The sequence below is a fragment of the Diplotaxodon limnothrissa genome, linkage group LG3 (genome assembly GCF_057381915.1).
Source record: "Diplotaxodon limnothrissa isolate DT_005_m linkage group LG3, D_limnothrissa_male_GT1.1, whole genome shotgun sequence".
Taxonomy (NCBI): domain Eukaryota; kingdom Metazoa; phylum Chordata; class Actinopteri; order Cichliformes; family Cichlidae; genus Diplotaxodon; species Diplotaxodon limnothrissa.
This window is the reverse complement of record NC_140598.1, coordinates 17,491,714-17,505,292: the sequence shown is the minus strand read 5'-3', so window position 1 is coordinate 17,505,292 and position 13,579 is coordinate 17,491,714. Positions and strand designations below refer to the sequence as shown.

Genomic DNA, 13,579 nt, shown 5'->3' with positions numbered 1-13,579 from the left:
CATTTCAAACTATTCACAGAACAATCAGCTGTTCTGCATCAAATCTGATGCCACACAAATTATTTGTGCCGCTCCAAAAAATAATTTGTGTGCACTATGAGATGAAGGAGAACAACAGCCTGATACCTGCAGGCCTGACAGCAGCAGATGTATCACTGCTGTAACACCTGTAACACTCAGCAGGCGCCTCATTGTTCTGACACACAACAAAACTATTGACTACACTACACACTAACTACACACTAACTACACACTAACTACACACTAACTACACACTAACTACACACTAACTACACACTAACTACACACTAACTACACACTAACTACACACTAACTATGCAAGATTTGCGCTAAACGTCGCAAATCTCTCACATCTCAAACACCGCCGTCACTCCTAAAACTTCCTCCTGTTTCTTAACAACTAGATGCCACGTTTTGATTGGTCAACATGGTACATTTTTTCGACCAATAGGAAAGGGTGGGGGTGTTTTGTTTTTGTTTTTTCTCACAGGCTTTCGAGCGTTTTCCTTATAAAACGCCGTGTTTACTGTTTCTCCCCACAGTAAATATAAACAACGACAGTATTCAGGAAGAAAACCAAACATTGCAGATATTTTATCATAACTCTGGTTTTATGTGGCCGATCAACACAATTTAAAAACTCGTATAAAGTCCACACTTTTCCCATCAGTTGTTCCGTCTGTCCTGCTCACGTCTCCAATGGTTGTACACGTTGTCATTAACGTGGCTTCACTCCACATCAGCCGCTTTGCTAAAACACCGGTGTCGGCACATAAGGACGCTGTCATATCCTGTCAACGACGTTGATTAGCTGCGTATATACGAGTGTGAATGGCATCATTGGCTGGACTGTGGGATAAGGTGGCATCGTTCTGATCCCATACGGGAGCAGCCACTCACTGACTAACACTGCAAAACTGAATTGTTAACGTATTTACTTTAATTTCAATTCAGGTTAGAATTTTTTTTTTTTGTGCGCAACGCAGATTTTTTCTGCGCAGAGACCATGCCAGCAGTGCACAATTGCGCACGCGCACAGCTTAGAGGGAACATTGCTAATGACACCACAGGGGAAGTAAAATAAAACACATTGAACATGGAGATACCCAACTCTTCAAAATAAAACAGGAAACACATACGTAGACATGACACACAAGCTTGACAACATGAAACATACAGACAAGAAACACGTGAAACGGAAGACGAGAAACAACTTATAGACTCTAGTAATAGTAAATAGACTCTTCAGCTCGCACACATCTCTCACCCTCTCCCTCCCTTATCTTTCCTGCTTAACTTCATGTCCTTGTCGGGTCTTGTCTAACTCTAACGGTGTGTTCACACCGAACGCGATAGAGGCAGGCGGAGCGTCAGGTTTACATGTAAAGTCAATGGAAAGGTGCGCTGACCCGCGAGTGCGGCTCCCGCGAAAATTCGGAAGCAGATTTGCGTCGCGAAAACGCCAAAACGCCAGAAACGCGCGTGAGTGTAGGGCGTTTCAGGCGTTTGACTCGCGAAAAAATCCACGCGCGTGAGTTTATGTGTTGCATTTTGTGCATACACGCGTTTCGCGTCCCCCGCTCGAGTTGGAAAAATCTGAACTCCAGCGTAAAATCGCGCCGCGACAACCAATCAGGAGCCTGGTGACGTGGCTGTTACCTAGTTCAAAGGGGCAGATCCAGCCAAAGCCTTTCATACTTCAATAGAAGGAAGGCTAATCAATGCCGTAGCAAACAACCCGGAGCCGTACGACACCAGCTGCTTTCTGGACCAAGACAGGAATATAAAGGACGAGCTTGGAGGAAGATATGTAAAGAGATCAGGCAACCTGGTAAGTTCATTCATTTCTCTTAAGTTTTCTCTAAAGTTTTCACTGACCCGGGGAAGCCGCACAAAAGCTAGCAAGCCACCGCTATTTTCCCACTGATGTACAAATACCGTTCTGCTTTTAGGCATGTTGTCATTTAAGAATATATTTTATTGTTTATTAATAAACAGCACACAGTGGTCCCGCTGTTCATCCGTCACTGCCTCTTTTTTTTGATTTCCTTTTTTCTGCACCGTACAGCATTGCATTCTGCAGCCTGATTGACAAATCTCCTCCGTATCGTGTCTCCTGCGCTTGCCAAATTTATCATGTTTGGTTTTGATAACCATCACGTCCAATAGAAAAAACAGCACAAAAACACCCATAACTATGAGCCTCATTCGGAAATAGACACCTGCACCGCGAGGGAAAAAGGCGCACGAAAGTGGCGGGCAGATGAAGACAAACCGCGGCATAATAATACTTTTACGTTTTGCAATCTACAAAGGTTTGCACTTTGAGAATCAATGGTGAGAACTGTGACCAATGTTCATGTGTGTGTGTGTGGAAAAAAGTGTATAAAGTGCGTGGCCAGGGGCTAGTTATTCTGAGAACCCCTGATTATATCCTGTTTTTGTTTTGTTTTTTTCGATGTTGAAATTAAAATCTAGTAGCAGCCTTCTCATTTCTTTGTGTTTTGTGCTGTTTTACAGGCCCACAGGGGAGGACGGCTCCGAGGCAGATGAGGGACGGGTCCCAGGACGGTCCATCGGCGCTGGAGCTGGCCATCCTGGAGTCCCTGAAGAGTCCACAAAAGTCTCCAATTGTGCATTTCCTCCTCAGCCTTGTTCCTGCTCTGGAGAGCAGCTGGTCCTTTTTATTCCTGTCTCTCTGTAAATACTTATATTTTATATATTTATGTTTAATGTTTTTCTGTTTGAGAATTCTAATATTATTTCAAATAAATTTTTATAATGACTAATGTCTCAGTTCTACTACACAGCAAATGTTGGCACACGGCTTGACACATGTAGAATTTATTTCATATTATACTAATGACAAAATATACTGATACAGTGGGATGCAGAAGTTTGGGCAACCTTGTTAATAGACATTATTTTCCTGTATAAATCGTTGGTTGTTACAATAAAAAATGTCAGTTAAATATCATACAGGAGACACACACAGTGATATTTGAGAAGTGAAAAGAAGTTTACTGGATTTACAGAAAGTGTGCAATAATTGTTTAAACAAAATCAAGCAGGTGCATAAATTTGGGCACCACAAAAAAGAAATGAAATAAATATTTAGTGTATATCAATGTGTGTGTCTCCTATATGATATATGTGCTGCACAGCACAGAGGGAAGTTCCAGCGCTCCTGGAATCCCTCTGTGATGGACCGCCAGTCTCCAGGTGAAGGCACAGCCATGAAGTCGTCCACTAGACAGTAGGGCTGCCACAAACGATTATTTTGATAGTTGACTAGTCACCGATTATTTTTGCAATTAGTCGACTAATCAGATCATCATCCATTGGACATAAAACTACAGCTTATTGCACCAGCAGCATCTGCTCTTATATAACTATCATTAGCTTACAGCTTTAAGTGTTTAAGGTCTGTGCTAACTAAAAATAAAGACAAGATGATAGTTTATTAAATTTTAATGAAATCTGCAGATTGTTTCGGTGAAGTTTAATAAACTCCTTGCTATCTAAAATATAACAGGACACTGGAGTAAATTCTCGAGCATCTCACACTTCTGATAATCAGCTGTCTGCTTGACGTTTATTCAGCTGTGTAAAAACTTTAATCTCAGCCAAACCGATTTACTCAGGAACAAATAAAATACAAAAAAAAAGCCAAACAACAACATTTTTAATTTATCTAAGTGACTCATATATATTTAACCTGAGTAGCGAAAGACAGCGGTGGGTTTGAAAACGATTTGCGGGGAGTCCGGTGTTCTCACTGCGCTAATGACCTAGCCCCCGGCTAGCTATCGAGCTAGTGGGTAACAGACGTCTCCGAAAACGTCGGAGCGCTTTTGAAAATATGTGGTGTCCTGATAAACTGAGCAGATATTTGAGGTTTACACAGCTACATTCTCGCCTGAAAATATGTTAAACGTTTATTTTGTGACCCAGAAAGAATAATAAGAGTAACATTAAAACTAACTAGCTGCCGCCATTGTTGGAAACTGCGCTGGGCCGCGCTATGAATTCTGGGACACAGCTGCTGCTTCTTCTTCTTCTTCTTCGGGGTTTAACGGCAGCTGACACATTTCCAGTTCACGCGCGTTAAAATATGATATTTTGGGGCGCGGGCGATTTTTCTTGGACACGCGTAGAGGTTGCGAATGTGCAGGCGTCAAGTTAGGGGCGTTTTGGCATTTTTTCACGCGCCCATCGCGTTCGGTGTGAACACACGGTAACCCTCAAAGAGTCTGTCAGTCTTGTTCTCTAAAACCTAAAGAATTATGGATTTGATCAACTGTTCCGGTAACGAAATTGACACCCTCTTCTAGATGAGAAGCCAAGATGTTTGCTGCCAGATACTTGATTGTTGGTTGCATTGTTTATCTGGCGAGACTCTCAGTGGAGGACACTGAATGACATCTACCTATTCAGAACCACGATAGCAGAGTTCTGGCTGATCGGAGCGTACTTGGCCCTGGCTTATCGAAGAACAAGAAGCGGCTACAGCTGTTCAAAACCCCACAAGGCTGGCCAACATAATAGAGGATGGGCAGGGCTGTGAGTACTCAAACTGTTTATTGAATGCATATGGACAAGATCTTGGAGAAGCTCATGGCTCTGCAACGAAATTGAGAGAACTTGTGACCAGTGACGGACATTTGACCAACTGTAAAAATTGGATGCAGTTGTTCGCACTAAAACCAAACAACCACCATCTTCAGCCACACGGCTATCCCACTGATGCCAGCTGCCAAGATCGAAGCTGACTGGAACAGCAAAATTCTCCACTGATAACAGGACTGTTTGGAAGTCTTTATCCCTCCTTCAAGGCCACCTGGGTCCACTGGAGAATGTTGTCCTTCGCTTAACCGAGCGTGGTGACACTTTCTCTCAGCTGAACATGGGACACACACAGACACGCACAGATGTACACTGACATAGACATAGCTCACACCCCCCTCCCCGAATCCAACGGCTCCCATGCTTACCTCCTATCCGATGTAGAACAAGGTTCAGCATCACTTTAGGATGCACAGAGTTTGCAGCTGTCCTTGATGCTGCTGTGTACGTTGGCATATTTCCCTTTTGCTTGTCTTGCTTTTCGTGCTAAGGAGTTTTTGTTCTCTGTTCTAATTCTAATCCCCCTATTAGGGATCAGGATGAACAGAGTTTCTTTTTCCTCTTCGGCTGTCACTCTGTGTTAATCATTTCATTGTTTTCTTTATGCTAGCTGTTCTGATCTGTCTCACCATTGTGATGTTTGTGTATTGAATGTATGGTTGGAAAAGGTCCAATTTCACTGCAGGCAACTGCAAGTGACAGATAAATGCTTCAATCAATCAATCAAATCAGGAATTATACTGAACTTTATATTATTATATTAATTCTAATAATTATATTAAACAAAACTAGAATGAAACTGAATGTTAGATTTTGTATTGTTGATTGTCATTTATGCTTAGAAATATTTAACCATGTATGCTTAGAGGTGTATAATCAATTGTGTAGTGATAGGATGTGTGATCTTTAACAGGCTACAAAGGCTTGGTGTGTATTCCACACCTACATCCTGGGAGCATGGGAAGAGGTCGTACCTTTTCTTATTGTTTTATGGCAGGATTAACGTAGCTACGTCTGTTCTAGTCTAAGTGCTTTTTGTTTAGATGAAATGCTGGACTTCCTCACGGTGTTATCTAGGGTGAAGCATCTAGGGTGAGGGGGGGTCTACCCTCTTCCTGACCAAGGATGTTTGCCTTTGTGCTTTCATGTATATGACCCTTTGATCAGCAGTAACACACACACACACACACACACACACACACACACACACACACACACACACACACACACACACACACACACACACACACACAGTATTCTTTGTTCACATGTATACCTATGTAAGATGCTATATGTTAATGACCCTATGCATATTCATGTAACCACAATAAAAGGAGTGCTATGGGGAGCCTGGCTGAGAGTCTGACGGAGGTCAAGTGGTGGGACGACACTTGGCTCTAGGCAGGCCTCCCTCATGCATGAGTAAACCAGAGAACTTTGGTGCCTTGAGTCTTGCTTTTTGCTGCGTAGCAGATTGTCCTTAACGTTCCAGCGAATAGGTTCGAGCTACAAACCTATCACTGAACTTAAGCCTAACTGTCACGGCGTGAGCCTTATGAGCAGACCCAAAACAGATTCAACTCAAACAGAAGATGTAGATGGAAAGACTTTATCACAGTGAATGAGAAAATGTGGATACACACTAGTGTGGCGTTCATTGGCTATGTACAGGTGACATGACTCTATGAGTCAGGGCAAGTAGTGAAAATAATGACACTGTGGGAAAAACTACACAAGCACGGTAGCGTCTGGGGAAAAATGCACAAAGGTGAGGGCAGAAATACATACTATGAACTAGAATGTCTATGGTGGGCACTGAGCTGAGAAGAAAGCTGAATGACTACTGCTATGAAGTCTACTTAGTGAAGCTAATGACTGTGGCAGGTGCTGGGATACAATAAACACTATGAAATGAGGGCTGTGGGACTTCAAAGCATGAAGGTATCCAGTACCCTGCAGAAGCCTGCTTCAGGTGCTGACGAGGAGGGCACTTGACACAGATTTTCTGACTGTTGAATTTCATATACAGAAGTATTCGGCCCCCTTGAACTTTTCCACATTTTGTGACATTACAGCCACAAACATGAATCAATTTTATTGGACTTCCAGGTGAAAGACCAACACAAAGTGGTGCACACGTGAGAAGTGGAACCTCAGTCCTGTGGTTGTAATACTACAACCTCCTCAGTCTGTATTTCAGAGAGTGTCTATTTGACAATAACCAAAATATCTTGTATAGTCTTTGTGAATGCAAAAAAACCCCAATCGTGATAGCTGGCCAGCAAAAAAAAGAGAGAGTGTATGGCACTGAGTGCGGACATGTGCATAAGTACGTTGGTCCAATACTCGAGGTCCGGAGGAATGGATGGCAGCCGCCGATCCTCTAATGGCACCAGTGAGACAGCACAGCAGCGAGGCTTCTGGCAGGAGAACGAACAATAGTCTTTTTAAGGCTACTGCAAATGAAGATATTCCCCACTAGCTCACCCAAGCTTGCTCTCTGGCACAGCTACAAGCCATGTGAGCTCGTAGCCCCTCCCGCCAGGATGTACTACCGCAGTCGACCGTTGTAAAGCAGCCGCAAATCAATAGCAATACAAAAACCCTCAAAATCATTGAAGAACATTTGATAACCGAACACCCAATACAGATATACTGAATATCACACAATATCAGATCACCAAATTAACACTGGGTTACATTAACATTTTACCACAACTTCACCAGATGTAGCTAAAAAAAACTAGCCATTGAAAGAGGTGAAGAGAGAAAGATGGCAGCTTGGTCAGCACTAGTTGCCTCTATAATGTATGCAAATACATGCAGGTCGGAATCTCCGCCCCTCAAGCGCACCCCCGGACAGTGCCAGCAGATTGAAACTGAAAAAAATTGTAAGTGAAAGAAAAAATGTAGTTTTCAATTAATTGTTTTTCACTATCATTTTTTTTAAACTTTCAATACAAGAATACATTTATTTCAGTTACAATATTGTTTTTCAGTTTCATTTTAAGGTGGCATCGTTCTAACCCCATGATTCTGACTGAGAGACACCATACCACTGTGTTCGGCCACCATGTGCTGAGATCAGTGAGCACATACTACACATACAGTTAGTTTTAGTTTGTTTTCCACTTTATTGTTCAGTAACTGAATTTCTCTAAATTGTTTTGATTTATAATTGTCGCATTTGCAATAAATTTACTTTGTTGGATTGTAAGTTTTAATGTTTTCATATATTATTTGGAAAAGTGTTTTAACAATACGTTGCATTAATGCATAGTTTGTATGAGAGAGATGTTTTATTTTTTGTCATTTAGGTCAAATATGACGTCATCAAACTTCTAAGTTGTGAATTACAGCTAGAACAGCATAATTAATATTTGAGTTGCTGACCCCTTCTGTTGACAGGTCTGGTTTATTGTACACTGGATTGTTCCTGAGGTGCGAGCCTTCCCACCTGGACTTTGAAAGACTGAGATTCGCTTCTTTCTTGATGATCTGCTGCACTTTGCGTTGTGGTAGGACTGTATCACTCACACTTTCACACACAGCTGGTTATAACACCACTGACTGACATTCTCTCACCCCTATTTTCTTTCACACCCTGGGAGTTTTTGGACTTTACCCCTTGGACATGTTTTATTTGGGACTTTAAATGATAAGCTGTTGTGTAGAACATTCTCCACATGTGAAAGGTGTGTGAGATTTTCATCTGAATGAACACTGAATTTGTGTAATCTGCTTTCTATAACAGTTAAGGAGTCAGGTTACTAGGGTGTCCCAACATTGAGATCAAAAGTTATTATTTTTATGTGTTTTACTTTGCTTTCATTTGTTGTTCTTTTCTACAATTGTAAATCGCCTTTAACCTGTGGTTGTCAAACTCATGCTTTATTTCACTAAAGCCGGTTTGTTCTTTTGAGTTACATTCTTGTCTCTGTGTCTCATTAAAACACACCCCTGTGCTTCTATAGTCGAACCTATTGGCCCATTAATATATTCTTTAATTAATAATAATTAATATTGTTTTTTCCTGTTACTGTGTTACACAACCATGTCCAGGTACAGTACACAATGTTCCTGCTTAAACGGTGCTCAAACCGGTGCTTAAAGAATGGAGAACACAGACTTGGTCCAAAAACCTCTCATGTTCAGCTGTTTTTTTGTAAAAAGATAACAATGTTAGCCTTTTCTGCAGCTATGGGGCATATATGGTATCACTCTTGGCTGGAAGCAGTGCTTAATCAATGGAAAAAACACAAACTTTATCCAAAAACCTCTCATGTTCAGCTATTTTTTTGTAAAAAGATAACAATGTTAGCCTTTTCTGCAGCTATGGGGCATATATGGTATCACTCTTGGCTGGAAGCAGTGCTTAAACAATGGAAAAAACACAAACTTTGTCCTAAACCTCTCATGTTCAGCTGTTTTCCACTTTTTCTTTGGTCATTTTAGCCTTTTTGGCCAGGGTGAAGGGAGTATCTGCCATCAAACAAGAAGACAGCCGCATGTAGCTATGATGATGTTTGCTAGTTCACCTTACATGCATTAATGTAATAACGTGGTTAGCCTACTCAACGTAAATTACACACGAACAACATTAAGCTACTCACGCAGAGAAGAACGGCTGCTGCTGCATCATCATCCTCATCATTTCTGCTACACTGGCAGGGCTAGGGGCCAGGACTCTCCTCTTCGTGTTTTTGGGGGATGTTGCTAACTCCGGGTCAATAACAGGCACCACACCCGCAGTAGATGTGCTCGGTGTGAGGTCTCGCAGCAAGCTATCAAATACGGCGCATTTCTCGGCTTTTAAAAAAAACGCTATGCGTCGCCAGGTGTTTCATCGGATTTGAGGTGTTACCTCCTTTGACAGTGTCACAGTATCAGCTTAAAGCACTTGTTGCTGCTGAGTTTGCATCTTTTGCTGTGAAGTACAGCCAGACTTTGACCGCTTCGCCTTGGGCATTTTTAATCTGTAGCTCTGCTCTAAAAGAACGTACGTATCTGGCCCCGCCTACTACACTTGCAAAGGTAAAATGATTGGCTAGAAGCCAAAGTGTGTGACAGCTCAGGAAAATAAAGCACCGAAATGTGCGCTGCTTTTCGGTCTGGTTACTACCGTTTACGGCACCGGATACCGGTACCCATCCCTACATATAACAGAAAATCAACACAGGACGACATAAAGTGCAATGTGCAAAAATTGTAAAAAATCAAAACAAAGACAGAATAAAATGATATTGTGTGTGTGTGTGTGTGTGTGTGTGTGTGTGTCTGCAGCTGTTCTTTGTGTTGTTGCTGCATCGTTGCCTCAGGGGGAATGTTGTGTGTGTAACCCGGGTTAAAAAGATGCATAAATAGTAAAAGATAAGTGAAGTCTGAGAATATAAATATCAAAGAGTTCATTTATTTAAATTTTCTTGTTTATTAAAAAGGTAAAAGTTCATGTAAAATGATTAAAAACATGTTTGCATTGTTTAAAATAAGTTATCTTTCTTTTCTTGTGAATTGTTTGTGAGAACTGTAATTTCCTACGGGGGTAAGGTCGGTGAACGTAACACAGGGTGGAGAGGAAAAGGAAAAAAAGAGAGCGCGAGGAGAGAGGGCGGTGGTGCGTGAGTTACACGAGCATCCAGAGAAGTTAGCTTAGTAGTAAGTGTGTTTTGACTTTTCGGACAGATAAGTCAGTGTCGGTAAGCTAGTGACATGACACGTAAAGTTTCAGCGTGAGTCTGCTGGACTGTGTGCTTTGTTTCTTGCAGCCGTGCACGTTAAAGTTAAAGTGAGGCTAATAAGGACTACTGTAGGCTGCTGTTTAGCTAAAGTTGTGGAACATAACAAGCTGCAGAGGATCGTTACCGAACTGGATAACGACGGACACACCCCAGATAGTCACTCTGAGTGCCCGCGTCACTCAGAGTGACTATCTGGCAATGTGGGAAGCTAAAACAGGTAGCTTGTGGAGCAGGTGGAGATCACGGACCTTCCTCATCTTTGTGCTGCTGCATTCAGAGCGGAGTGTTTCTGAAGGAGCTGAAGACAACTTGTTGCCTGGATTAATCTGGTGGGAATTGCACGTTTCACAAGGTGCTGAGTTTATTTATTTATTTTTTGCTCGTTGAGTGAAGAACTTCCGGTTGGGAGATCGTTTTGGATTTATTCTGGAGCAACACAGGCCTGCAACGTAGGGTTTATCTCTGCCGGCTTTAGGTTTAGTTTGGGACTGTAATTGTTTTATCACTGGTGGTTTACACTGTGTGTGTGGAGATTCTGTGTACAGTGGGTAAATTGCTGTGTGTGTTTTTGGTTTGCCTGAATACTGAAATCTGCCATTTTATTATTTTCTTGTTTTCATTGTTTGGTAAATTAAAGGAGGGTTGCAAGGCTCTACTTTACATGGTGTATGACATGATTTACTGCACTGTAGACACTCGTGTTCATTTTCACGTGTAGTGCTGCTGTTAAGGAATAAGCTTCATTGATCCCAGAAACAAAAGAGAAGTTAGCTTAAAAATATCGTACGGGAGTACACTAGAAAAAGAACCCAAAGCCCATTTATTTAATGGTATTGAGTAAATGAGGGCTACATGTGTGTGTGTTATGCAGACTAGCAGAGACTGCAGCTGTCAGCAGCCACACACACTTTCTATTCTTCAAATCAAATCACAGTGAAACATGTTCACTGACAGCTCAGCTTCAGCATCGTCTTCATGCTGTGACTGCAGCCGTTCAACTCTGTTTGTCTTTAACCCAAATCATCACAACATGCAAATATAATCATCAAAATGATGTGACTGGAAGGATGCAGCAGTCTGTGCTCCACCTTTCTCCTCCACACCTGCAGGTGGAGAACATGGATGCATGAATCTCTACAGAGTTCTTTGAATATTATCCGTCTCATCAGTTTTCAGTGAACAAAACTCCTCACAGAGCCAAAATAAGCAGTTTGTATCCAACATAACTCAGCTGGACTCTGATGCTCCGTATAACAGCCACACATGAGTCTGGATTCACTCAAAGCATTGAACAAACTTTATTGGAAATGAAGCTTTTGGACATTTGTTCTCTGATATTTGCTCTTCAGCTCGAGTCTCCATCAGTGGGAACATTTCCTGATTCAACTTTTCTTCTGTTCAAATCAAACTCCATGAGAATCAAAGTGTGAATCAGAGTCCTGATGATCAGATTCTATAGAAACATGGAGACTGTAGAGGATTTACACTCAACATGTTCATTTGTTCCCTTCAAGAAAAATCAATCATTCATCCAATTAAATCAGTCGTTGATCAGTTTGATTGACAGGACAGATGATCAGAGGTGCAGAGTTTTTACCTCCATCATTGATACAGGGACCGAAGTATGGGTGGAGTTTGTGAGTGAAGGAGCAGCCAGTAAAGGAGTAGATCAGAGCTGCAGCACCTACATCATAAAAGGAGACCAGACCCTCCTCATAATCCACAAACACCCCCACCTTCTCAGGACCAGGATGGAGACAGAGACGGACTGGAGGACCAGCACAAGCTATGTACTTATTTCCATTTCTCAGCCACACAGTCCAGAAACCATCCTGAGGACTCGCTGTGATTTGTCCCTTCCTGTTGATCGACTCTGTGGCCACTCCTAAAGTCCATTTAGTCTTTCCTTTAACCTGAACCTCAAAGTAAAATCTGCCTGAAGAGAAACTCTGCTCTCCTAAAACACTAACACAGTAAGAAAATCTCTCTGGGTTGTCTGGAAGATTCTTCCACACATCACTATGATAAACTTGTTTTCCATCATCAGACAGGATGAGTTTAGGATGAGCTGTATCAGGATCCAGAGTCACATCCACCTCATGCTGCTGCACCCTCTGCAGCTCAGCCTCAAACAGCTTCTTCTTCATGGGTTTCCAGACTGTCTCCTCCAGCTGAGCCACAGCTCTCCCCACAGTCCCCTCATATGATGGTGGATGAACTCTGACCTCTGTCCAGTCCTTGCTGGGTGGAGCAGCTTTCAGAGAGGAGAAGCTTTGGAGGAGGTGGAGGTGGTCTTCAGAGCGTGAGAGCTGCTCCACCTCAGAGCTTCTCTCCATCAGCTCAGAGATTTCCTGTTCCAGATCTTTGATGAGACCTTCAGCCTGTTTCTCTGTAGCTTCCTGTTTGTCTTCGATCTCCTTCATGAGCTCCTTCAGACGTCTCTCAACAGACTCCATCAGAGCCGTGAGGACCTGAACACCTTCTGCTTTCTGTCTGTCTGCAGCATCTTTACTCATCTTCACCGACTCTGTGATCTCCTGAATCTTCAGTCGTCTCTTCTGGATCATCTGCTGAATCTCAGCCTCTGTCTTCTCCAGCTCTGCCTTCTTTCCTTCATATTCTTCTCTCAGAGGAACAAACTCGTGGTTCTTGTGGTCTAAAACAGGGCAGAGCATGCAGACACATGTCTGGTCGGTCTTACAGAACAGCTGCAGAAGGTTATCGTGCTTCGTGCACATCCTGCCTTCCAGGTTCTCCACAGCATCAACCAGCTGATGTCTATTCAGACGTTTCAGTGTCAGATGAGGCTCCAGGTGAGTCTGACAGTAGGAGGTCTGACACACCAGGCAGGACTTCAGGGCCTTCAGTCTGGTTCCAGTGCAGACGTCACAGGGAACTTCTCCTGGTTTGGCAGCTTGTTGCTCTGAGCTGCTGCTGCTGGCTTTCTGCTGAGCTTCACGTCTGAACTGAGCAACCATCTCAGAGATGAAGGTGTTGACCCTCAGCTGAGGTCGAGTGTAGAAAGTCTCTTTACACATGGGACACTGACAGCTCTGATTCATGTCCCAGTGCTGACTGATGCAGGTTTTGCAGAAGTTGTGTCCACATGGTGTAGAGACTGGATCAGTGAACACATCCAGACAGATGGAGCACAGAAACTGATCTTCAGATCGCAGATTGCTGGCAGCAGACAT

The 13,579-nt window shown here is 42.7% G+C and overlaps 1 protein-coding gene across 1 annotated transcript; it reads right to left on the bottom strand.

The window, feature by feature from the left end:
* Positions 1 to 11,902: 11,902 nt before the first annotated feature.
* Positions 11,903 to 13,579, bottom strand: LOC146634728 (E3 ubiquitin-protein ligase TRIM21-like). The gene has a single exon (XM_085342500.1). It carries the CDS (start codon positions 13,577 to 13,579, stop codon positions 11,921 to 11,923), a length of 1,659 nt encoding a protein of 552 aa, XP_085198626.1. The 3' UTR covers positions 11,903 to 11,920.